This window comes from Mesoplodon densirostris, chromosome 2, assembly GCF_025265405.1.
Source record: "Mesoplodon densirostris isolate mMesDen1 chromosome 2, mMesDen1 primary haplotype, whole genome shotgun sequence".
NCBI classification, from domain to species: domain Eukaryota; kingdom Metazoa; phylum Chordata; class Mammalia; order Artiodactyla; family Ziphiidae; genus Mesoplodon; species Mesoplodon densirostris.
In genome coordinates, this window is record NC_082662.1 from 154321005 (window position 1) to 154347466 (window position 26462).

General features: G+C 41.9%; 1 protein-coding gene across 3 annotated transcripts in view; it reads left to right on the top strand.

Annotated features, from left to right (window-relative positions):
* STX6 (syntaxin 6) overlaps window positions 1-26462 on the top strand; it is a 46236-nt gene that overhangs the window by 7986 nt on the left and 11788 nt on the right. For 2 of the 3 annotated variants that reach the window (XM_060091171.1, XM_060091173.1), the window contains exons 2-6: window positions 9359-9528; window positions 11249-11343; window positions 19905-19967; window positions 22901-23026; window positions 24517-24623. In XM_060091171.1, the coding sequence (XP_059947154.1) occupies window positions 9359-9528; window positions 11249-11343; window positions 19905-19967; window positions 22901-23026; window positions 24517-24623 (561 nt within the window). Of the gene's footprint in view, window positions 1-1205; window positions 1260-9358; window positions 9529-11248; window positions 11344-19904; window positions 19968-22900; window positions 23027-24516; window positions 24624-26462 lie in introns of those variants that run through there. The other variant, XM_060091172.1, reaches the window with a different exon arrangement.

Genomic DNA, 26462 nt, shown 5'->3' on the forward strand with positions numbered 1-26462 from the left:
GGGCCTCAATCTGGGCCTTGAAAGAAATGTCTGCTTTTCATTTGCAGAGGTGTAAGGACTCTTCCAGCTGGGGAAACAGCGAGTGAAAGTAGAGCCAGGAATGAGGAAAGGGAGGATGGGAAGAAGACCTGCCAAGTGAAACAGATTTTGGTTCAGTGAGAAATCAGGTTGGAGATTAAAGTCGGCCAGTTTTGGGGTGGAGGAGGCATGGAATACCCAGCTGAGGAGTTTAAAGTTAATGTTTCCTATTGTAAATTCTTAATCCGGGGGTGGTTTTAACTAGCAAGTTACTACGGCACTTGCCTATGGTCAAACAACTTCTGAGGGCTCAAACCCGGGTCTTCTGATTCCACAAAGAAAATAGATTTGTCTGGAGCCTTTGCAAAGATGGGATTGAATTAGGTCTTGGTACTGGAAGGCCCCTCTTGCTCTGGGTCAGCAGAACTAGAGGCCAGAAGACAAGAAGTCTGAGCCCCCGTTCTCTTATTTGTTTAATGAGTGCAGACTAGTTATCGTGAAAGTTCCTTCTAGATCTAAAATCCAGTGATGCAGCTTAAGTAGAGGTTGTGCAGGGTGAGAAGTAAGAGGAAGAGTCAAAGATGATGCTTGTCTAGACAAGTTTCAGATCTTGGAAAATAGTGTTACTGTTGACTAAAATGAGGAAGTTAGAGAAGGAAGCTTTTTTTTTTCTGTTTCATTTTGTTGTATGAATATTTACTGTTTTGTAGGGAGGATATGATTGGTTTGGTTTTAGGCAAATGGAATGATCCTGTAGGCAGCTAAAAATATAGGAATTAGTCCTGGGTGAGAGGTCAGGGTTGGAAATGCAGTGGGGAGTCATCAGCTTCAAGGAATCTTTTGAACCTGCTAGTGTTGATGAGCACCTAGAAGCTATAAAAATAGTGCTGAGAAATACTGGGACCAGGTGGAGGAAGAGGAAAGAGAAAATTAGTAGAAACTAGAAGAGCACAATGTCACAAAAACAAGGAAGTGAGAGGTTCAAGAAAATAGGCTGTGGTGTCAAGTACACTGGAAATGAGGACGAGTTCAAGTCACCCACGACTTTGACCTGCAGTGTCATTGGTAGCAGTCGTGCTATCCCAGGGGCATTGTGGAAGCAGCAGCAGGCTGAGGTCAAAATTGGATATAACTATAGGAAGCTAAGTGAAGACTCTTTTTTTCCCCTCCAGGAGAATTATTGTGAAAGATATTATCACCGTGAAGTTGAATTTGGAAATGGCAGTAAGGTCAAGTGCAGGGTATGTGTGTTTTTCCCTTTAAATACAAACGATGTGAGTGTGGAAGTCAAGGAGTACAAAGAGCTTCTCACCTAGCCCAAGGGGTTGGTGGTAGAACAGGTTGGTGGGATACGGGGTAGAAGGGTGATAGGGCTGCAGAGGTTTGCCCAGCCTAGGTTTTTCAGGTTTCATTAGTAGAGTGGAAGCCATCTGCCTTCACTAGCCTCTCAGGGTGTTGATGAAACAGGGACCCCACTGTAAAGAGACATGCAGGATGGGTGCTGCCCCAGGTATAGGTGTTGTGGCTTATTGTGTTTTTCCAAAGGTGGCCGCCCCAATATATATCCTGTCCCGTTTGCTTTTCTTAGCTTGTGAAGCTGGCATTCTTCTATCCAGCTGGGGTCCTCATTCCTTTTCTTTGAACCCAGGCAGACCTTTGTAACTGCCTCGACTGACAGAATGATGCAGAAATGACACCGCTTGACTCCTGAAGCTTTCGTCACAAAAGACAACCAACCAGTTCAGCTTCCACCTGCATCTTTCTGACTTGGGACACAAGTCCAGCTCTACTAAAGCCACTCTGCTGGGGCACTCGTGTGGAGAGACTGCGCAGACACAGAGATACTACCGAGGAGCACCTGCTTCTGCAGCCCCAGCCTGGCAGTCTTTCAGCTGAGGCCCCAGACATTGTGGAGCGGGGACAAGCCATCTCTTCTGCATTCGGCATGAATTCCTGACCCACAGACTCCCCATAACAAATGGTCGTTTGATGCCATTAAGTTTTGGGGTAACTTATACAACCACAGTAACTGGGACGGATGCCAGTTCAGAGCCTATCAGCATGGTCAAAGAAGAAAGGAGAAATCAAAAGGCTGATGGAGGCTGTAGCTATGGTCATCCTGCAATTTGTTGGCCCAACTGAATGACAGATTCCGGGAAACAAAAGCTCCCTAATGGCTAAAATACTTCTTCCTCCCATCTTACCAACAAATTTAGTGAGATCCAGATAAATTATTTTATGGACATCTGGACGTATTGCCTGAAGCCCTAACGGTTGGTTGGGATGGTGAACCTTTTACCATGGTGGAACAGACTGGAATGTTACATGGGAGGGGCTGAACTAGCAGTGACCAGGGGTTAGTGCTGGGCTGGCTTCAAAAACAAACTGGGGGGGCTTCCCTGGTGGCGCAGTGGTTGAGAGTCCGCCTGCCGATGCAGGGGACATGGGTTCGTGCCCCGGTCCGGGAAGATCCCACATGCCGCGGAGCGGCTGGGCCCATGAGCCATGGCCGCTGAGCCTGCGCATCCGGAGCCTGTGCTCCTCAACAGGAGAGGCCACAGCGGTGAGAAGCCCGCGTACTGCAAAAAAAAAAAAACCAAAAAAACAGAAAAAAAAACAAAACTGGGGGACATCCGTGGTGGTCCAGTGGTTAAGATTCCGTGCTTCCAATGCAGGAGATGCGGGTTCGATTCCTGGTTGGGAAACTAAGATCCCACATGCCACATGGCGTGGCAAAAACCAAAACTGGATTGGTTGGTCCTGCCAGTGTCAACTCTTTATAAGGAATGGAAGAATCTGGTTTTGAAAGCTTAGATGAAAGCTTTATTTTTGCCTGAAAGATACCTTCTTCCAAGATGTGGACTGTGTTTCTGTTTTTGACAGTTGCTTACTGTCAGAAGAAAGAAGCTCTGTGTTACAGGTGGTCCCATGGGCACTGGCACAGCTTGCAGTGAAGGACCTTCATTCTGGTGGTCATAAGGAGTTCATATCCATGAGGATATGATGGGTCCCATCATTTCGATGGGCCGTTTGGTGGACAGCAAGGGAAAGAGGCTCATCTGTAGTATTTCCAATGCTGTGACTCTTGTTACTCATGAAACGTGTAAGACAAAACTGACTTTGGAAGCATCTGCAACAGATATAGGAGCAGAACATCTGCTTGACTGTTGTAGGAGATAGCCATCTCTCTCCTTCAGTGGATTGAAAGATTTCTCTGGGTCAGGAGCTAAACCTGTAATTCCTAGGAAAGCAATTAGCACGTTTTCGGTGAAATGGTGTCAGACATGATACCCAAAGCTGTCTGTGAGCAGACTATTATTTACCAAGAAGATTGCTAAACTGAAGAGCTCAAAAAATTCAAGGTATACATGGCCCCTCATAGAAAGTTGTGAGTGTCAGACTTTAATCATTCCCATTACGCACTTGGAAGAACAACCTGAAAAGAGCTGCACCTAACTCTACAGGAAACAGAGGCAATATCTTGTGATTCTGACCTTTCTGGAGAGCACAGATGGAAGTGGATCACTGTTGACTAAGGAGTCGGCAGCTGCAGCGCTGCCCACAGGGTGCAGCATGCTCACATGGGCTCACTGTGTGGTGAGCACTAACCATGGAGTAGGTGATGCTGGTCGTGCCTGTGTGGGAAGTGCCTAACTAGCCAGTTCATGCAGAAACAACTCCCTTACCTTTCCTGAGAAAGTAGGTGAAGAAAATTCGACCAGCTCTTCTCTGTTGAAACCCTCACAAATATCAAACAGCTGTCGTGGTTATATACTCCTCTGTGCTATTCATCCATTTACTTGGAATGACAGGTGATTCTAAATATTTAGTCCCAGATATTTACAAATAGTTCTGAATTGAGCAGGTTGTCTCACTAGGTGGGGTCTTGTACATTATTACATTGTGTCTTGTATTTCTTGAAACTATTCAGAAATTCTAAGTTCTTTGGTATATTCTGGTTACCATTAATATTTGGCTTAAAAATAGGTTTTGTTTGTGACACACGTTTTCTCTTCATTCATGCCTTCTTTTTCAGGGTAATGCTATGCTGAGTTGATATTGGAAGAAGAAAAATTGGGAGATGTTTTAAACTTTGAGGGACCCCGTTAGTTGCTTTTAAGATAGGATTCCTTGACACACTGCATGTTCTGGCTTTTCAAGATCTGAACCATTGCTGACAGTTCCCACCTTTGGGATCCCTTAAAACGTGTCTTAGAAATGTAAACTAAGACTATTTTGACTTTCTCGTGTCTATGCTACTACATGAAAACTAAAAATGAAACCTCTTTTAAAAATAAGAGATTGAGGGGCTCCCTGGTGGCACAGTGGTTGGGAGTTCGCCTGCTGATGCAGGGGATGCGGGTTCGTGCCCCGGTCCGGGAAGATCCTACATGCCGCGGAGCGGCTAGGCCCGTGAACCATGGCCGCTGAGCCTGCGCTTCCGGAGCCTGTGCTCCGCAACGGGAGAGGCCGCAGCAGTGAGAGGCCCGCGTACCGAAAAAAAACCAAAAAAAACACACCTCAGTATGTCCAAAATAAATTCTTAAAAAAAAAAAAAAAAAGAAAAAAAAAAGAGATTGAGAGTGGAATAAGCCAGGTCACTGGCCAGGCCTGTTGGGTTTTGAATGTCATCCTGGGATTGCTTTGCAGCATTTTTCTAATTCCTGCCATTTCTTTCATTTCTTCTTTAGGACATGCACAAGTTCTTGCATGCTTAAGGACTCCTTGATTTCACTCTTTGCTGCAAGAATTGAGTCTACCCACCTGCCCCTCCTCCCCCTCAAGTCTGAAAGTGTGGCCCTTGGATCCCAAGGGGGTCTCAAGATCCTTTCATAGAAGAGCCCCTCAGCTTAAACTGCTTTTCATGATACTACTCAGATGTTATTTGCTTTTTCTCATCATGTTGACAATAACACTGATGGTGCAAACTGCTGGTGCCTTAGCCTAAATCAAGGCAGTGGCACCAAACTGTACTAGTAGTCATTGTATTCCTCCCTCACAGTGAAAAAGAAAAATGAGAATCATATTCCTTCGAGAATGTTCTTCATGAAACAGTAAAAAAAAAAAAAAAAAAAATTAATTTTATCAAATCTTGAGTCCCAAGAACACCTTTCCTCATTTTTTTAAAAGTTATAATTTACCTACAGTAAAATTGACCCTTTTTAGTGTATACTTCTGTGAGATTTGACAAATGCATATAGTCAGTAACGACCACCTCCACAAATAAGTTGCAGGACAGATCCATCACCCCCAGAAGTTTCTGTGTCCCCCTTCCCCCATGCCCAGCATCTGGCAACTACTGATCTATTTTCTGTCCCTATAGCTCTGCCTTCTCCAGAATGTTACAGAAATGGAATCATATAATGTGTGGCCTTCTGAGTCTAACTTCTCACATTTTGCATAATGCATTTGAGATTTGTCCATATTGTTGCATGTATTTGTGGTTTGTTTCTTTTATTGCTGAGTAGTATTCCATTGTTCAGGTGTACCACAGTTTGTCCATTCCTTAGTTGAAGGACATTCAGGTTGTTTTCACTTTTGGGCTGTTATGACTAAAGCTACTATAAGAATTTGCAGGTTGTTGTATGAACCTGTGTGTTTTTGTATCACCTTGAAGTGGGGTTGTTGGATCATAACTGTTAGTGTATGTTTTGTGTGTTTTTGTATCACCTTGAAGTGGGGTTGTTGGGTCATAATTGTTAGTGTATGTTTTGTATGTTTTTTTTGTTTTTTATACATTTTATTTATTTTTGGCTGCGTTGGGTCTTCGTTGCTGCGCACGAGCCTTCTCTAGTTGCTGCAAGCAGGGGCTACTCTTTGTTGCGGGACGTGGGCTTCTTATCGTGGTGGCTTCTTGTTGTGGAGCACGGGCTCTAGGTGCGCGGGCTTCAGTAGTTGTGGCTCATGGGCTCTAGAGCAGAGGCTCAGTAGTTGTGGCACATGGGCTTAGTTGTTCCGTGGCATGTGGGATCTTCCTGGACCAGGGCTTGAACCTGTGTCCCCTGCACTGGCAGGAGGATTCTTAACCACTGCGCCACCAGGGAAGCCCCTGTATGTTTAATTTTAAGAAACAGCCACACTGTTTTCCAAAGTAGCTGTACAGTTTTGCATTTCCACCAGTAATGAATGAGAGTTCCAGTTACTCCACCACCTGGTCAGCACTTGGCATTGTCAATTGGTTGGTTAGTTGTGTGAAGCCATTCTAAGTTTGTAGTGGTATCTCATTATGGATTTACTTTGCATTTTTCTGATGACTAATGATATTAGGCATCTTTTCATGTGCTTAGTTGTCATTTGTATGCCGTCTCTGGTGAAGTGACTGTTCAGATCTTCTGTCCGTTTTTAAATTGAGTTTTCTTAAATACATTGTAGACACAAGTCATTAATCAGACATGTAATGCACAAATGTTTTCTCCCGGCCTTAGTACACATTTAATACTCTGTGTGACAAAATGAGAGAGTGCATGAAACACTTTTGCTGTATTGTGAGCTAAGATGGTGACTCCAGGGAAAGCACTTCTGTGATCCAGCTGTGAGCTGAAATAGCTCGTTTTTACCTCCACAGAATCTCATTTTTTATTCAAAGAATGACTTGTAAACTGGTTATTGAGATTTGTGTATGTTCACAAATCTCAAAATTATCTTAAAACTTGAGTTTTTCTCAAAAATGAATGAGGTGAACCTGTCACTTCTCGGAAAACAACTGACAGTATTTTTGTGGATGATGAAATTAGAGCCTTTTTTTAAAAAATAGAATTTTGGAAAGCTCATATCAACTGCTATCATCTTACAGATTCCCAGTAGTTAAGTTTTTCTGATGGAATTGGTGGTGATATTATTATATGATTTTGGTTATTGTATAGTGAAATGAGTCAGCATTTGGAAGATCTTTGATGCTCAGTAAACTAATACTTTACAAATGACCAGTACGTGATGCTGTAAAATCATATGTGGGTAAAACATACATTCACAATACAAGATGGAACAGTGGGTTGTAATGTATGAGAATATACAACGTCTTTGGTACAGTTTCAGCTTCCACATTGCAGCTAACCTTTAAGAAACTGCCACTTGTTGAGTTTTTGTATTGTGTCAAGAAAGAATATCCACAATTATCCAAAAAGACTGTTAAAATACTCTTCCCTTTTCCAACTACCTATCTGTATGAGGCTGGATTTCCATCATATACTTCAACCAAAACGTATGTCAACAGACTGAATGTAGAAGCAGATGTGAGAATCCACCTGTCTACTGTTAAACCAGATATTAAAGAGATTTGCAAAAATGTGAATCAGTGCCACTCTTCTTACTAAATATTGTTGTTTTAGAAATTTTTGGTGAAAACATTAACATATCGTAATTTCATCATTATGTTTGATTAATTGGTAAATATTTTTAAATATCTGTTTGCATTTCTAATACAGTAAGTGGCAATAGATAGAGTCCACATTAATCTGAGTTCTTTGGAGTCTTCAATAATTTTGAAAAGTGCAAAAGAGCCCTGAGACCAAGAACGTTTATGGATCACTGCTTAAGAGTTTAATTCCGGCATCCTATTTGTCTACTGGTGTGGAGAACGTGGTATGCCCTAGCCTGAGGCTTCTAGTTCTCAAAAAGGAATTCAAATTTCCTTTACAGAACTGATAATTTTCATATTCTTTAGAATGAGATATTATTTTAATTGTTTTTTTTTTTTGTTTGTTTTTTGGGTTTTTTTCCCCTTTTGCGGCACGCGGGCCTCTCACTGCTGTGGCCTCTCCCGTTGCGGAGCACAGGCTCCGGACATGCAGGCTCAGCGGCCATGGCTCACGGGCCCAGCCGCTCCGCGGCATGTGGGATCTTCCCGGACCGGGGCACGAACCTGTGTCCCCTGCATCGGCAGGAAGACTCTCAACCACTGGGCCACCAGGGAAAGCCCAGATATCATTTTAGATACCTTTTTAACTCTGTCTTCTGTTGTCGTAGAGGATATTCAACACTTACAAATAAACCAAGTACTTCATATTATGGCAAAATGTATACCTCTTTCTTGACCAAATCAGCCAGAAACCTCAGTAAAGAGTAAAAATAGCAGATTGACATCTCACTTAGTCCTTCCTCTTTTTGTCTCAAATAGAGTTTCTCTTTAGCACTAAAAGCATAAGACTGATGTGAGAGGAAAAATGAGGGGACTTGCCTAACCCATGAAGTGGTTATGAACATAACCTTGGTAGATTCATTGTTGGCTGCGTAGCTCAGTGATGTATTCAGCCGGGCCCAATGGCTGTATTCTCTATTTAACATTCAGCTTTTTAGCTCTCATCAGTATTCACAGTCCAAGATATCGTAAGTCACCTTTCTTCATTTTGTTAGTTCTGTCTCCTCTGGTACTTGAAATGTCAGAGGGAATAGGATGCGTGCAATTTCTGTTTTAAAGCAATAGATAACGAACACACTGATTGAACACCCAGAAGAATTGGTTAAGAAATCATAGAAGGATCAAGACAGATCTCTTAGCTTAGGAGCATGAAGATTATAATCTTTGTACACAAGAGACCATGATTATAAAATGAGTCCTTTTTGGCTTTTATATGTGGTAGTGTTAGATTATAATATTTAAATGGTGGATATTGGCCCAATGGCAGGGGCAGGGGAGGAGTTTTTAAGACTCCTCGTGACTGTATCTAATCTAAAAGCAAAATAGGCCATAGCTCTTAATGGCCTAGTCTCACTCGCTAAACATGAAGCACACTAATCTGCTGTACAGAGTTGCTTAATCCAGGAAAGTAGATAAATTTAAAGCTAATAATGTTTAGGAATCTTCTAATGAGATGTTGGATTTTAAAATGTCTCAGATTAAAATACTTGCCTTCTAAAAGACTAGCTGTGTAAGAGTAACCCTTCCTTCTATCTTTTTTTACCCCCCTTCCACACGAACCTCCCCAAGAAAAGGAAAGTTGTTTTAGAACCTTTTCTTCTGAATATAAATTACTTCACTCCAACTGGCAACATGTGTGAATGTTAACGGCCCTTTAGTTAATTTATATTATAGCTTCTTAGACTACTTCTAAATACAGTCTGTTAGAAAAATTAAATTTTGTCCTTCACAAACTTGGTAATTATAGCTGCTTAAGTAGTGGCTGTTTTATTTTGAAATCAGCTGAGAACATAACAGCCTATTATTTTAAAGTTTTGAACTTTGATATTTGTCCATGAAGAGCCTTCTGTAATGACTTAAAAACACTTTGGGGCATGGTGGTTGCTGAGGATGGTGTCTGATCGTAAAGGTTCACCTAAGTCTTATAAGTTGTTCGTGGAACATACTGTCTCATATCTCTCCTTTCCCTCCACCTGAATACAGAGAGGTACAGAAGGCAGTCAACACTGCACAGGGATTGTTTCAGAGATGGACAGAGCTCCTCCAGGACCCATCCACAGCCACGAGGGAAGAAATCGACTGGACCACCAACGAGCTGAGAAACAACCTCCGGAGCATAGAGTGGGATCTAGAGGACCTTGACGAAACCATCAATATCCTTTTCTGTAGTGTCTGTGCCACGTGAGGCAAGCAGACAGATGGACAGTTTTCATCCAGATGTCTCAAGTACATAGATGAGATATTGCCTTTTATCGTTGATTGATGTTGCCCTTATTCGTACCACGACACACTTAAAATCGTTGACCAGTAATCTAAGGTAGAGTAGTCAAATCCTGCAACGTGAAGGTGGCATAGTGCAGTGATTTTGAGCTTGGACCCTGGAGTCAGACTGGGTGTTCAAGTCCTGGCTCCGCCAGTTACTGTGACTTTGGGCACATTGCTCTTCAGTAAAACGTTCGGATAACAGTTGTACCTAGCTCATAGGGTTGTTGAAAGTTTATTAGGTAAAGAGCTTAGAATGGTGTCTGACACACAGTGAACTTCTATGAAAGTGTTAGCCGTCATTATTTCAGAGAGGTGTATACAGACTAGTGTTATACACTGGTAATTAGAAATCAAAAGAAGATCCTTCTCTAGACTTTTTCCTGTTCAATGCCAGTGTCCATGAGAGAGGCATCTTGTACCAGGAAACTGCATTTACTAAAGCAGATCTATTATGCTGAGTCATGCTATCGATGTTAAGTAACTCCACTGATCTGACTGATGGACCAGAGAATGGTAAAAGCTGGATTATATGGCCTTTCTTTTAACTGGAAAAATCCCATTTAATCAGAACTTTAGATTGAAGATATGCCATTTGCATGTTTTGAGTTCTGTTTTGTTTTTTTCCAAGTGTGGCAAAACATAAAGGAAACTAGCTTTTGTCAGGATCACGCTGTAGTCAGCACACAGGTTCACATGCAGTTGATATGTGGAGTGCATAATTTCTATTAATCACAATGACCCCGGGGCACCTTTTAAATTATTAAAAGACAAATGTGTTCTCTAAAACTAGTGGAACAAAATATGTGAGGGAGTGGGATCAAAAGCACAGTTACAGGGAGATATGTCTTCCCTCGAGGTAGGAGGGATGAGAAAAAGATTGGGGGAGATAGAGAAATTGTGAGATAAAGAGAACAAAAGTTTTAACAGATATTCGTCATTCAGCAATAGTTATTGAGTGTGCTATGTGCTGGACATTTTGTTAGTTACTGAGATTGGATTGATAAGCAAAACTGTACCAACCCTTGTAGAATTTACCGTGGGAGTATAGAGGGACTTGGGGGCGGGAGAAACAGACATTAGTCAAATATTGGCACAAGTGTATACTTGCAGATGATAAGAGGTAAGTACAGAGAGCCATGTGAGTGACACGGGGCAGCAGAACCAAGCTGGGGGTGAGGAGAGCAGGAAAGCTTCACGAAAGAAGCCTCGATCTCTAGGTTAAGAAGCAGAGTTAGCTTCTTGACAGAAGTGGAATGAGTTGGAATGGCAAATGAGAACAGCTTGCTGTTTCCCACGACAAAAGCTGTCCTGGGAAAGGTGATCTGGAGTCAAAAAAGTGCTGGCAGGCCTCTGGAAGAGCCCAGCTCAGCTGTGGTCAGACACCCATGGGTTTGCAGTGAACCCAGGCAGGTCATCTCTGCCTCGGGGCACAAGGATCCTCATCTAGCTGTGGGCAGAGAAAGTTTGAGAATGATTAGTGTCAAGTTGACTATGTGTTCAGAAACGCTGGGCCAGATTTTATTGCTGTGAGAGATTCTGTGGTTTCACATGATGTTGGTTGTTAGGTTTTCGATGATGAAATTGCTTTACCTTGACTTTTTGACCCACGCATAGTCGAAGCAAATCCTAGGAAATTCAACCTCGATGCAACCGAATTGAGTATAAGAAAAGCTTTCATCACAAGTACTCGGCAAGTCGTCAGGGTAAGGGATGTGATCTTACTGTGTTATTTGTATAAGAAATAGCCAGACTTCTCTGAACTCTTTCCTTTAATTTAAACTAATAAGTCAACTCTGAAACCGCTTTTTAATATGAATTAAATGCCAGTTTTCTACATATTTCTCTGATTGAAAAGAAATCTGTTTTTAGTATCGGTCAGGCTTTTTTCTCACAGCAAAAATGGGAGAGTAGACTGCTGGCTTTGGGAAGGTTACTGTAATCTTCCTGTCCATACCTCTCATTCCTCCAAACCAGTTATCTTTTTTCCTCTTCATTTCTTAGTATACTGTATTTCTAGACAAAAAGAAGAACTGCTATTGTAGAAATGATTTGCTTTCCTGATTGATTGGTAATCCCTTTGCATTGTGAAGGGTACTCTTACTGGGTTTGGATGGCGGCCTCTTCCACCATCTGAATTGCTTCTGGAACTCTTGCAACCCATTTACTGACATTTCCATATACAACTGCTTGACAGCCTTTCGGGAGTTATCTAGAGCAAGCAAGCATCTATCAGTGAGTAAAAAATCAATCCAAGGGAACAAATCTTTAGTCTCAAATTATTTAGATGATAACCTATTATTAAAAAAAACCTAAGAGAAAACAGCATTTAAGTGAAATCTTGTATCGTTAAGATATGTTTGTATTTTGAAACTATATGGCTAAGCCAGTTGATTAGCATAACTAGATGTAGGAGAACCACCTGTCTTTAACATATGTACTAGAAAGCAGCTTCCTTGAATAAAAAGACTTGGGATCATCCCAGTGCTAACATATGGCTTTTTAAGAGTCATCTTAGGCGGGAACCTTGGTGTGTGCTTGCCAACGACTCCATGTCATGTGATTTCCTTTTGAAATTATTTCAGATGGTAGGTTATCACTGCACTTTAAATATTCTTGTTCCTTTACTCATTAGTTGCCTTTCTGTATCCATGTACCTAAATTGTTTAGAAATAAACCCACATTGTAATGGGGGCAGTAACCTTTTTAGACCTAGGTGCCCCATCTATACAATGAACATTTGGATTAGACACTCCTAGTCTCTAGCCAGTTCAGAGGCTATTCTGATAAGGAAGCCCTGTTGTTGGGTGATGTATTTTTTTGGTAAGGTAAATAATTTCCCAGTTCCTTATTTTATAAATGTAGTGTGTGCTTTTTAAATTTTTTGTGATAGATTTTTCTGAAAATGACTTCTGTAGATGTTGGTATTTAAATGGTGCCTTGCAGTGAAGCGTATATTCTTTTTTTTTTTTTTTTGCGGTACGCGGGCCTCTCACTGTTGTGGCCTCTCCGTTGCCGAGCACAGGCTCCGGACGCGCAGGCTCAGCGGCCACGGCTCACGGGCCTAGCTGCTCCGCGGCATGTGGGATCTTCCCGGACCGGGGCACGAACCCGCGTCCCCTGCATCGGCAGGCGGACTCTCAACCACTTGTGCCACCAGGGAAGCCCTATATTCTTGACTTTAATCATTGTATTTGTTTTTCTGACTTTAATCATTATATTTGTTTTTCTGCAAGGTAGTACTTGTAAATTCGGAAATTGAAATTCAGAGGTCAACATAGTAAAAGTTAAGTGAGTTGGTATAATTGGAAGTATAATCCAAAGTTCATTTTATAATAATTGAAAAGCTTTTTAAAGTACGTTCTTTGAAAGAAGTATTCTAAATCAAGTCTATACTTCATAATGTTGCAGTCCTTTTATAGTTGAGATCTAAACTGTACTCAACTGTGTGACCCAACTGAATGTTTTAGAGTTGTTAATCATTCTTCTAATTTATTACTCCTTTTTGGAAGCTGTTACTATTTGCCAGTGATGGGTTAATAGTACCTAACTGAGTTTTTGCTCATCCGATTTTAATAAATTCTAATTGAGGTTTTGTAGAAGAGAAGTGGTAATTGATGCTAACTTGATTTTTTTTTTTAAAAGCATTGTGTTGATTCAATATTATTGCATTCAGCTGAACAGTATTTGTATCCAGAACTCTCTGGGTTCCACTTGGAGGACACTGATAGTGTGGGATCAGAGAGTTAGCAATTTTGGGAAATGAAACACAAGACCAAGCCCAGATTAGGAATTTGTACATCACAAGTTTATGTAAGCTCCTGTTACCATTATCAGTGGGTTTCCGTTTAGTTGCTTAAAGGAATACCTTCTGATCCACAGTGTATGCCAATTGTACTTTCTCCTTCTTAGGGCATTATACATTTTTTGTTGCTGTTCTACCTGAAGAGCTAAATCTTTCTCTTGTGTTTGTTCTCAATTAACGTCCACTGTTTTTGCTTTTTAATAAGTTATTTTTGTTTATCTTCTCAGTGTCCACTGTTTTTGTTTTTTAACAAGTCATTTTTGTTTAAAAAGTCTTGTATATGTTTTTCCAAACGTCTTTTAAGTTTGTGCAGTTTTTATTAAGTTTTGCTGGCAGTTTTTACTAAAGAAAGCAAAACATTCTTGTGTTTGTTTACATAACCTTGGTATTTTTGAGGTCATCACTTTTACGTTTGTGGAGTCACCTATACATCAGAGTTTTCGCTTGCGAGATGTTTGTGTTATGGAAATCTATTGCAGAAGTGATGTTGGGTTAATTTAGTAGTGAAAGGTTTTGCAGTGAATGGCAGAACGGTGAGAGAGGTGAGGAGACCTGAGTTCTAGGCTCAGCTGACACCTTAATAAATTTTCAGCGTGGCAAGTCATTTAGCCTCTCTGGATCTCAGTTTTATCAATTAAATGATCCTCACTAACATTCTCCAACTTTGTTTGAACTTTCAAAGGCAGTGAGAACTATAGCACCGCCTCCCCCAAACCCAGCCTCTTCAAACCCAAGAATTGTTGATAGTTAGTTATAAGTCAACATAGAAATGGCTTTGGTTAATCAAAAAGGGTGAGTCATACTCTGTGGTTACAAATGACACTGGGATGTGACTCCTCTGAGTGGGAAGCACTGGGATTTATAGTGTGCCGTTCACTCAGCTTGGAAGATGGCATAAAATGGGAACAGGAGCGTAAACAGCCGGGACTGTTGTTGTTCTTTTGGCAGGTGAACCATTTTTTATCGGTACTAACTGCTGTCTTGACTGCTTGTTCTAAACTTCTTGTATTAGAAAGAAGATGAGGAAATTCCCTGGCGGTCCAGTGGTTAGGACTCTACGCTGTCACTGCCAAGGGCCCGGCCGGGTTCAATCCCTGGTCGGGGAACTACCCACAAGCTGCGCAGTGTGGCCAAAACAACAACAAATAACTTTTTTGTTTTTTTTTTTAAAGATGAGTAATTATGTTTTTGGCATGACAGGTTGTTAAAAAATGCTCAAAACTGTTTAGTGACATAGTTTAAAATTCCATATCCTAATAAGAAGGTAACCTGTGGTATGGTATCTGGCAACTTTTACACTACATAAAAAAAGTGCCATCCTGAAAGTGAAAGCCACAGCTCTTTACCATCTGCCATGGCCCCAAACAGGATGCGCACTACACAGCTGTTGAGTTCACTGACCGTCAGAGCTAACATACACCCACACACACACATTTTATTAAACAGAAAATTTTATAAATGGAACTTTAAACCGTGTATTTCATTAAAGTAACGTGTGCTCATTTCAAAGAAAATTAGAAATATTTTACAAGAGGAAAAAATAGAAAAACCTAAACTCAAAGTAAGAAACGTAAACACAAAACTTTGTTGTGTTTTTTACATAGTTGTGATCATACTGTTATGCAGTCATAAGCATTTTTTATTTTAATTTTTAAAATTAAAAGTAATTCATACTATTTTTAAAATGCAGATAATTTTGATTAAGAAAGGTGAAATGCCCCTCCATTCTGTAATTCCACTCCCTAAAAAAAAAAAAAATCACAATTTTAAGTATTTTTTTCTAGCCATTTTATAGACATTGAAGTACACTTTTAAAAGAAATGACATTAGTGTGTAATTTTTTTCTATGAAAAAATATTGTGGACATAGTCTTATATCAATACAGATATATCTAGACCAGTGCTGTCCAATAGAAATACTAAAATGCAAGCTATCTTTAATTTTCTAGTAGTCATATTTTAAAAGTGAAAAGAAACAGGTGAACTTAATATATTTTTTTAACTTAGTATATCCAGAAGATTATTATTTAAACATATAATTAATATAAAAGTAATAGAGATTTTTTTTCAATTTTTAAAACTTTTTTTACTAAAACTTCTAAGTCTGGCATATATTTTACGCTTAAGGATATCTCAATTCAGAAGTGAACTTTTCATTGCGGATACTTGATCTGCATTTAGAGTTTATAATACAGTTGAAAAGGTTGATTTGCATACCCAGTATTTTCCAGACATGTGAAAGTTTTCCAGTAATTGAATTTAAATCTAAATTAATTAAAATTAAGTAAAATTTAAAATTTAATTCCTCAGTTGCATTGACTCCATTTCATGATCTCAATACATAACCATAATTGGCTAATAGCTATTGGATAGAGTAGGTTTAGATTATCCTTTTTAATGGTTGCATACTTTATCAATCCCCACAATGACCCTATAAAATATTATACAGAAGAAACAGGCACTTAGAAAAATTGAGTAATTTGCGCAATTTTGCATAGTTACTAAAAAGCATAACTAAGCTTGAACCCAGGTCTTTGACATGAAAGACTATGCTCTTAACCTCTAACCTGGTTCTATTATGATCTGTTTGATCATTGACCCTATCGGTAGATATTAGGTGGTTGTTATTTTTTGGCAATTGCAAATCATACTTCAGGAACCATCTTTGTGAGCATATCCTGAATATTTAAGTACTAAAAAGTTCAATGAAAATGCACATTTAAAACATTGGTTAATATTTTCAAAGTATCCTGCAAAGAGACCTTATCAGTGATATTTCTAAAAGCAGAGTGCAGATTCCGTGTTCCTTAATACCTGTATCAACACTAAGTAGTGTTCATCTTTTTCATCTTTCCCAATCTAACTGGGAAAAAATATCTCTTAAGTTGCACTTCTTTGATTATTAATGGGTTAGTGCATCTTTTCATGTTTGATCATTTGTGTTTTTCTGTGAATTGTCTGTTCACCGAACTCTCTTCCTAAGTGTAATGTCTAGTACATGATATTACATTGTGTATAGGTTTACTATAAGTTACTATTCTCTTGTTTGGATATGATGCTTATTTCTACTTTTCTTTCATATTGTAAATAACACTGCAGTTTACGTCTTTGCATATCTGTTTCAGTATATATTTTCTATCATTTCCTTAAATCCTATTAGAATTACTGGGTCAAGGCAGTGGATATTTGTTACAAATATCAAAGCTCTTAATACAAAATGCCAAATTTGTTTTCAAAGGGTTGGTCTAGTTTACCTTCCAGCCATTGTTCAAGAGCAGTAGTTTTCTTTTAAACATTTTTATTAAGTTATAAGAGTACAGAAAAGTGCATGCACCCCAAATATACAGTTGAAAGAGTTTATAAACTGATCACAACCATGGAAGCAGACCCAGAAGCATTCCAGAGCATTCCCAGCACCCCCCAGAAGCTCCCTTGTGTGCTTTTACAGTCATTACTGCCCCCCTCACTGTCCTACCTTCTAACAGCAAAAACACATTCTACTGACAGTGTTCAAAGTTCAACTGACACTTCAAAGTCACTTTTTCCATACATGTGTGCTGATATTTTTATTATGCAAGTAATGTTCATTATTTTTTAAAAGGCTACTGTAAAATGTAGTAAATGCATTTTAAAAAAAAGCATATATTATCCCACCAGGGAACAATTCAGATATTTGCTTTGTGTAGTTATTAATATATATTAAATAAATGGGATTGTACTATTCATATTGTTTGAATATCAGAATATCATCTTAAACTCCAATTTAATTGATAATTAGAAAAGGAATCCTGCAGTCCAGGAGATAATAGCATAGTGGTCTCCTTTGAAGGCTTCTAGAATTTGTGGGGATCCGAGCTTCTCAAACAGCTTCTCACCTGGGAGACTTGTTAAACTGTTCCTTAAGAGTCTGACTTAGTAGGGCTGAGTGGGGTCCAGGGACCTGCATTTTTAACAGCACCTCAGGTGACTGACTCAGGTAAATCTCAAACATTTAAGAAACATGGCGTATATCACTAAGTTTCCCTTGTTTTAAACGTACCACTACCTCCATTTTTACTAAGTAAATTTTTCTCAGTTTCTGTGGGTGGCATTCTTTATATATATATATATATTTTTTTTTTCTTTTGAGGTTTGTGAACAGATAAAGTAGGTAAAGAATCCTAGAATTTATGGGTCAACTGGACCCCAGGTAGAGCACCCTCAGAAATCCAGTGGGTGAACGACACCCTACTTGCCCATTGTCATCTCCAAGGGCTCACATACCCTCTTGTTGAAGGCCCCCAACATCAGGGCACTTGTTCCTAGAGGCACCCTTTCCCATCTTGGGCAGCACTTTAATGTGTGGCAGTAAAATGATCTCTTTACTTCTGCTTTGCTTAATTGCCAGCATTTTTCCCACAGAACAACCAAAGTGATCTTTTAAAACATGAACCAGAATACTCCATGGCCCTGCTCAAAATATTTTAAGGGCTTTCCATTGCCTTAGAGCAGGGGCCTGCAGTCTGTGGCCTGTGAGATCTAAGAATGGTTTTACATTTTTTAAAGGGTGGTTAAAAAAAAAAAAATGTGACAAAGGCTGAATATTTAATATCTACTCCTTTACAGAAAAAGTTTGCCAACCACTGGCTCAGAATAAAATCTAAGCAGCCTGAAGGCCCTGCGTGTTTTGGCCAGCCTTGTCTTACATCCTCCGTCTGACACCCAGCACACAGTGGCTCCTTCAGACAATCGGGCCTTCCTTCTCAAAAGCTAAAGCATTGAGCCTTTCCTGCCTCCAGGCTTTTGTGCTTGCTGATTCCTCTGCCTGGAATTCTCTGCCCTTGCTCTTTCTGTGGTGAGCTCATTCTCGGCCCTCAGGTCTCGATCAAGTGTCACCCCCATCTTTCTAAAGTGGCGTTCACCCGCTGGATTTCAGCCCCGTTGACTCCCTTCCTTCCCCAAATGCTAGTCACCCTGTTGAAGTGTGTGTGTGACTGCTGTTTGCCTCTTGTCCACCATGACTTGAGCTCCGTCAGGCAAGGCCACTGTCTGAATCGTCACTGCTGTGCTCGGGCACACACTAGGCATCAGTCAGTATTTGCTGAGCGAGGGATCAGGCAGTTTGAAGGTTGCAGCAAGGTGGTTGTCATTCAGGCTTCTCATAGTAGGAATCAGGAAAGCTGTGGCACCGTCTCATCTACCATTCACTTGTCATGGGTCTTGGAAGAAGTTTTTTAAAGCCTAATACTTCAACATTTGCACCTCTAAAATAGTCTACTTGCCAACGGGAAATTATAAAGTATTTTGGCATCCTTTTTTTTTTTTCAAGAAAAATTGTATTATAATAATCATGTACTCAGCTGAAATCATTTTAAAGTATATTGGGTTGTAGTTAAATATGCAAATGGCTCATATTTAATAAAGTTTTGTTTTATTTATTTCATTTTTTAAATTTTTGGCTACATTGGGTCTTTGTTGCTACGTGCGGGCTTTCTCTAGTTGCAGTGAGCGGGGACTACTGTTCGTTGTGGTGCACAGGCTTCTCATTGTGGTGGCTTCTCTTGTTGTGGAGCATGGGCTCTAGGCGCACGGCTTCAGTAGTTGCGGCACACGGGCTCAGTAGTTGTGGCTCACGGGCTCTAGAGCGCAGGCTCAGTAGTTGTGGCACTCGGGCTTAGTTGCTCCATGGCATGTGGGATCTTCCTGGACCAGGGCTCGAACCTGTGTCCCCTGTATTGGCAGGTGGATTCTTAACCACTGCACCACCAGGGAATCCCCGTGTTTTGTTTTAGATTAAGTAATTCATTTTTCTTTCCATACAAAATTATTTTTGATACCACTCTGGAAAATACTGGTGTTAGAGATAGTCTATACTTCCCATGAACGCAACTCAAATAAAATACGTTACCTGTTTATCACTATTTGAAAATATTCTCTGGCGTGTGATGGTAAATATACTTTATCATAAAGCGCATGGTTTTTTTACATGTATTATACTTAAAGATGCTAGCCCTTGAACACAGCGTTTGTTTGTATACCTCAGGGTTGCCATTTACTGGCTATGTGACCTTGAGGAAGTATCTTAGTCTTTCTAGATGTGACCTTGAGGAAGTATCTTAGTCTTTCTAGATCTTAGTCTCCTCAATTGTAAAATGAAGGTAATACCAGCTTCACAGGGGCATTGTGGAAAGTCAGTGATCATATGTGTACGTGTTTAACAGTGTTTCCGGCCTATGGTAGGTACCCAGGAAGTACTTTCTCTTTCCTCATATTTAAATTTAGTATCCAGGTTACTTCTTTTCAAGGGCATGTCCTTCTCTTTATTTCCTTTACTTTTGAGACTGAAAATAGAAGTCAAAGAATGCTGTATTTTTGTTTAAAAATTAATAATAAATTATGCATATTTTGCTAGTGTGCAAAATATTAACCATGATTTTGTTTAAGGATGTTCATTTGTTTTCTGGTCTTCTGCTTATCTCATTAGGACATGAAGGATCAGATGTCAACTTCATCTGTGCAGGCATTAGCTGAAAGGAAAAATAGACAGGTGAGTAAATGTCAGAATATACAGTATCAATCAAAGAAAATACAGAGATATCTGGAATTTAAAAATTCTGACTTCGTGTATCATGTATTCAAGCAGAAGACCTTGTGTGCTGAGCCCGTAGTGATGCTGGCAGGCAGCCTCGCCTCCGCTCCCCTCCCTCACACCCTCTGCTTCCCTCCTCTGGGCTCCAGTTGCACCCTCTGCGTACCTTAGAGCCTTTGCCACAGGCCATTTATTCTGCACCTGTTGCGCATATTCCGTGTGCCAGGCGCTCTGTTAAGAGCTGTAATTGCTTACTTTCTCTGCTGGACCTCAAGCTCTTTTAAAGAGTTAGGAGGGATGGTGTCATGGTCTTTTTTCTTTTTTTTTCTTTTTATTTCTAGCTGCTATTACCTTGCCTAAGCATAGAACTCACTAGACATTTAATGATTGAAATTTTATGTAAAGCATTTGAGGAAACTTAAATGTGTGTTAAATCTTTCACCATTTAAAGTATCTTTTATTTTTTTGATGTGAGGTCCAGTTTTATAAGTTATTACAAATAAATTATGAAATCTGATTTCAGAAACCAAAGCCCAGATATTGACACATCAAAAATAAAAGCTACAAGAGACCCAGTCCTCTTATTAGACTGTTAACTCAAGAAATCAGCTCGGCATTTTTAACTAACTAGGAATCAGTAGTTGATGATGTAAATGCTCACTTTATACCTGTAGGTGTTTCTTGACCCACTTAATTTTGAAAACAAGTATTATAAAAGCTTGAAAAGGGGAGAGGACTCTCTAAATATCACCTAACTTAATCCTGTTTCCTTTCCCTGCATCTCATTTTCCAAGTCATTGTTTTTTTCTTCCCATTTACCCTCCTTGCTCTTCTCAGTGCAGCTAGGAAAGCCATTAGCTAGCCATCCCGTCTGGCACTAACTCTTAAGAGAAGCTAGTGAATGGCCGCAGGCTGGCCAAGTTTGGGAGTCCCCTTTTCGTTTCTGCTTCAGCTTACAGAAGTTGAGTGACAGTACCTGAAGTATCACTAGTTTTGACAGTGAATAGTAACACCCATCCTCTATTCTATTTGAATTTTTATTCTCTAGATAGTATATTTGAACTAACATAAATAAATAAAATGTGTGTTTATACGTAGCCTTTCCAAGTATGGCTGGGAATTTTGTTCTTGGTGGTGAGTAAAATGTCTCCGAGTCACAGGGTTTCAAGGAAAAGCGGGGCCAGGGTTCTCTAAGCACTCACACAGGCACAGTCCACCTCGATGCTTCATCTAGCACCAGGTGCTCCTTGCTTAGCCAGGACCTCCTGCTCTGGCACCTACACACAGGCTGGTCCTTGGTGCTCCGGGCCCTCTGTCTTCTTTCCCACTAACCAGACTCCTGGAGGTCAGAGTGAGGAAATCTAAACTGCTTCACAATAAAGCACAGATGACTCTCAGCAGCATGACATATGTCCACCCAAGAGTAGACCATAGGTAAGCTAGAAAAAATAGCCCTGACTGTGACCCCGGGAGCTCCAGTTCTCTGCCCATAGCCTAATGATGCACTATAGCCTCTCTCTGACCTTGAAAAAACTATCACTAGGCCCCAGTATCCTCCATAGAGTCCTTAGAGCCTTCGCATCAGAACGAGCAGGACCTTTGAAGTCTTGACAGCCCTGCAACCAGTCTGGAGCGGAGCCATCCCCAAAAAGCCTTGGGTCTGCCTCCTACCGGAGACAGTTACCATTCCAGACTCTCGACTGAGGCCCTGGGCTGCTGGAAGCTCTCAGGCCTCCTGATTTTCTTCTCATAACTGCCTCAGAACTTAAGATGCATCCTGAGCGTCCCTGAACTTAGCCTCAGGTGTGGCCATTTGACTGAATTCACATCTGAAAGTCAGGTGAGGCTGATGTCAACATTGAGGGGCTATGGGCGGGCTTTTCAGACAGAACCAAGTAGTCAGGTAGGCTTTTAACAGTTCCAGAGCTGAAAAGTACCTGGTGAGAAGATCTGACAGCTCTGCGAGGAAGAAGAATCCTATTCGCCAGCTTCTCCTGATTCTTTGTGCGGGGCTGGTTTGAGCAGTACTTTGGCCGAGTCACAAAGGCTTGTGGGCATTCCAGGCAGGGTCAGCTCACATTGCTGGCTGGCCTCTTCAAGGAAGGAAGACATTCCCAAACTTACCCTTCTCTGGCTACAAACTTCCTCAAATTCATACTGAGAAACCTGACCCTGGCGTCTGGGGGCCCAGGTCGAGAACTGACTTCAGGGCCAACGCTTGCCTGGGTCATCAGGGTCACGCACCCGCTGTGGCCATGCTGCCTGGTGAAGCAACCCCCAGTTCTGTCTGGGAAACCTGCAGCCTTTTAGTTCACCTGAAGGGCATTGGGATTTAACTGTGGGTTACACTGAATACACATTGATGGTTCTTGCACCTTCTGTGTGTGAGGGGCTGTGACTTAGCTTCTTGTCATTTTAGGGAACTCTCTCCTCCCCCCTCCAAAAAACCAAAACTTCCCTGGGTCATACTTAAATAGAAAGGATTCTAGCTGTCTGGAATCAGTTAGACTAGAACCTACAGCAGGTCTCTGGTGAACTTCCAAGGGTGCTAGGAAGAGCTGGCCCCCAGAGACCAAGTGCCTTTAGATCCACAAAGCAGTACACAGATGGGCGTTTGTTGATTTCAAGTTGACATTTACTGGCATTTTAATGGGACAGAGCCCATTTGTGAGTCCCGCTGGGAGAGCTTGGAAATAGAGAGTACCCTTCCTGGCATTCCTTAAATTGTACCGCACAGGCACCACCCTACACCACTACCTAAAAGGCTGACCCCGGGGAGGCCAGCTTCTGAGCACTGGGAGAGATCTTTATATCATGGTGGTGGGGTCTTTGTTCAGAGATAGTAATGGTTTGTTTCTTCTGCCCTGTTGCCCCCTGCCCCCCTCTCGCAGGCCCTGCTAGGAGACAGCGGCGGACAGAACTGGAGCACTGGAACGATGGATAAATACGGGCGCCTTGACCGGGAGCTCCAGTTGGCCAACTCCCATTTCATCGAGGAGCAACAGGCACAGCAGCAGGTACCTGAGGACCACCAGCCGAGGACAGGGAGGTGGGAGGCCAGGCACCTCCCTCCCCGCTCCTCTGCCATCCCGGGGGCTTTGTTGCTCATGACAGGCAGGATGGACCAGAGCTCGCCCTGCAGCTGCCTGAGTCTACCTGTGTGGTGACTGCACATAGAAAGGCTGTTTAAAACGTCCTTCAGAGCATGACCGTTTCCAGCGAACCAGTCTTGATTAGATTTCTTAGGACAAGCAGACCAGACACCCGAAACTGACCGAGGAGGCCATTGATTTAAAAAACGCAGCAGCCTCTTCCCCAGCCTCCACTTCTTTTTTTTTTTTTTTTTTTTTTTTTGCGGTATGCGGGCCTCTCACTGTTGTGGCCTCCCCCGTTGCGGAGCACAGGCTCCGGACGCGCAGGCTCCGGACGCGCAGGCTCAGCGGCCATGGCTCACGGGCCCAGCCGCTCCGCGGCATATGGGATCCTCCCAGACCGGGGCACGAACCCGTATCCCCTGCATCGGCAGGCGGACTCTCAACCACTTGCGCCACCAGGGAGGCCCCCCAGCCTCCACTTCTGTGCTCGGCTTTTTGTTCATTTCAACAAAGGCACTTAGAGAAAAATTCAGTCCTTGTTTTTTCATTGAAATTTTTGGTTCCATTATGTACAAAAATGATTGCTTTGGTGGAGGTTAAGGGGTAGTAGGAAAGTGAGGTTGATTACACTTGTATTGTTGCTTTTGATATGTACTTGTACTAATAAAAGGAAGCTAATAATAAGGTATCTGGGGATTTGAGGATTATCTATCCATCAAAACTACTGGTTCTTAAATACTGTGTTTTATATATTCAATGTAGATGATGTGTTCTTTTGTTCTTCTATTAGCATGTCTGCTTAACCATCTGTCTACTTACATTGCTATTAACCAAGCACACTTTTTTCTTTTTTAATAAAAAGTGAGGCGACTACAACAGTTAAAAGTAACTGTGGCTCTGAAGCTGTCTGCTTGCTGCCACAGAGCCTCCTCTAGTTGTCCTTGAGGAGGGAGCAAAGGACTCTGTGTGCGTAGTTTTCCCACGTCTAGAGATCTGCCAGACTTTCTCTTGTAGTTAAGCTGTGGCCGGCTGTTGCGGATTGAGACCTTGACCCTGGCAGCGGGCTTCCTCTTCCCAAGCGTCCCCATGTGTCTGTGGTCACTGCACAGGTGCTTTCGGTCATTGTCTGTCCCTTGTTGGACTTCAGCCAACCAGGGTAAATCTCTCTGGGTGGTTTCAAGCCCCGCTGACTGTTCACAAGTTGGATCAGCAGGGGAGATCAGTAGCTTTACAACCCAGCCTTTTGAGCAGCGTGTTCTCCGAGGCAACGGTCTGGTCCTTTGATTTCTGGGCTTTGCTTCTGAATGTGAATTGTCCCGAGTTGGCAAGGAAGCTAGCAGCTGCTAGAGTGCTGGGCTTGGAACCAGGTAAGATAGATTTTAATTGCTGATTTCCCATTTCTCTGGCACCAGCTGATCGTGGAACAGCAGGATGAGCAGTTGGAGCTGGTCTCTGGCAGCATCGGGGTGCTGAAGAACATGTCCCAGCGCATCGGAGGGGAGCTGGAGGAGCAGGCAGTGTGAGTACCGAGATGCCCCCCTCGCCCCAGAAAAATGGCGGGAAAAGCCGTCTTAAGGACCCGTAAAGAGCCTGACAGTTACATGGCTAGTAAAACCAAAAGCTGTTTTGTTTATAGCTGCATCTTTATTCTGTTTCACAGAATGGCCTCTCCAAAAGAAGCGAATCAGTCAGATACAATTTTCAACAGGGTTTAGGCAAAGTTATTAACCTTTTTAAACACCTGCAAAAACAGGAACAAATTCCTCCAAACAGGTATTTGAAGTATTGTTGTGAATGGGAATGTGAAACTGATATGGCTGTGTAAGCTCTGTGGAGACTTTTGTCCCAAAGAGGATAGGACATGGGCTAACTTAACATCCCATGCCTCTCCCACTACATTTAACTGGACTTTCTGCTCTGTATCTTAAATTTTAATTTTATGGGGAAAAAAGTATCAATTTAATTCCAACTGATAAAAAATTCTTCCCCCACAAAAAGAAAAAGAAGAAAACGCAAGAAAATATAACTGGATTTGTTTTTCCTTAAGAACAATCTCTTTGTGCACTCCTGAAGTATGACACCAAAAACAGCATTCTTAAATGCTACCATATAATACCTTTACCATTTCACAGATATCTTTTCTGAAAAAAATAATCGTTCCACTAGGATATTTCAGAAACTCTCCTACCTCGATTTTGTGTTCAACGTTATAGATTGATTCATTACAAATTCAAACTGGGCATCTTGTTCTACTGGAAGGCCCCTGGGTATCCACAGAGGAGCCCAGAGAATAGACAGTGTCCCTGCCATCGGAGTTTACTGGTCACTGGGTAGAACAGATGTTGCATAAATGGTGCAAGTCGTTAAGTGATGACAGAAGTGGAGGGCTAGGCTACCGCGGTAGGGGATGCGTGGTGCCTTGAGGGCCCTAATAGCCTAAACTGCAGACCTGACTCAGTCTAAAGTCCCTGAGAAGAGAAGAGAGGTTTAACTGGGACCAGAAGGATGAGTAGAAGGTAGCCAGGTGGGGTGAGACTGGGTGGGAGAAGGGGGGGACAGGGGAGGGCCTACCGGAAGGAAGAAGGAGCCCTGTGACGATTTCAGGGTGAAAAAGTGCACGGAGCAGAGAGGTTTAGTGTGTCTAGAGCGTGGGGATTGAGAGGGAGGTTGCAGGAGTCAAGTCAGGGAGGCAGAGAACAGATCAGGGAAGGCCCTAGAAGCCATGTTAAGGAGTTTGGACTTTTTATTCAAAGGGCAGTGGGAAACACAGCCCCAGCAAAGGTTGTGTTAGTAATGCTGTGGTCAGGTTTATGTTTGCGGGGAGCCCATCGTTCTGTGGTTTACATGATGAACCACGGTGGAAAAGACTGGAAGTAGGGAGACCAGGTCGGAAGCTGGCAGAATAAGAATCTAGGTATGCAGTTTAATTTGTCTAAAATGCATTATTACCCTCAAGTGTATTGTGGGGATGGGAAAGGACTAATTATTTGAGCAGTTTCCCTGGTTAGGTAGAGCTAGAGCCTGCCAGACTTCCGGTTACAGATAGTGAAGTGAACACAACCTCTTATCTCTGCTCTTTCTCTAAAGTCCACTAGAACAGGAACAGAGGGAATTTATTATTATTATTTTTTTTTTTTGCGGTACGCGGGCCTCTCACTGTTGTGGCCTCTCCCGTTGCAGAGCACAGGCTCCGGACGCGCAAGCTCAGCAGCCATGGCTCACGGGCCCAGCCGCTCCGCGGCATATGGGATCCTCCCAGACCGGGGCACGAACCCGTGTCCCCTGCATCAGCAGGCGGACTCTCAACCACTGCGCCACCAGGGAAGCCCAACTGTGTTTTTTTTATAAGAGGCCTTGT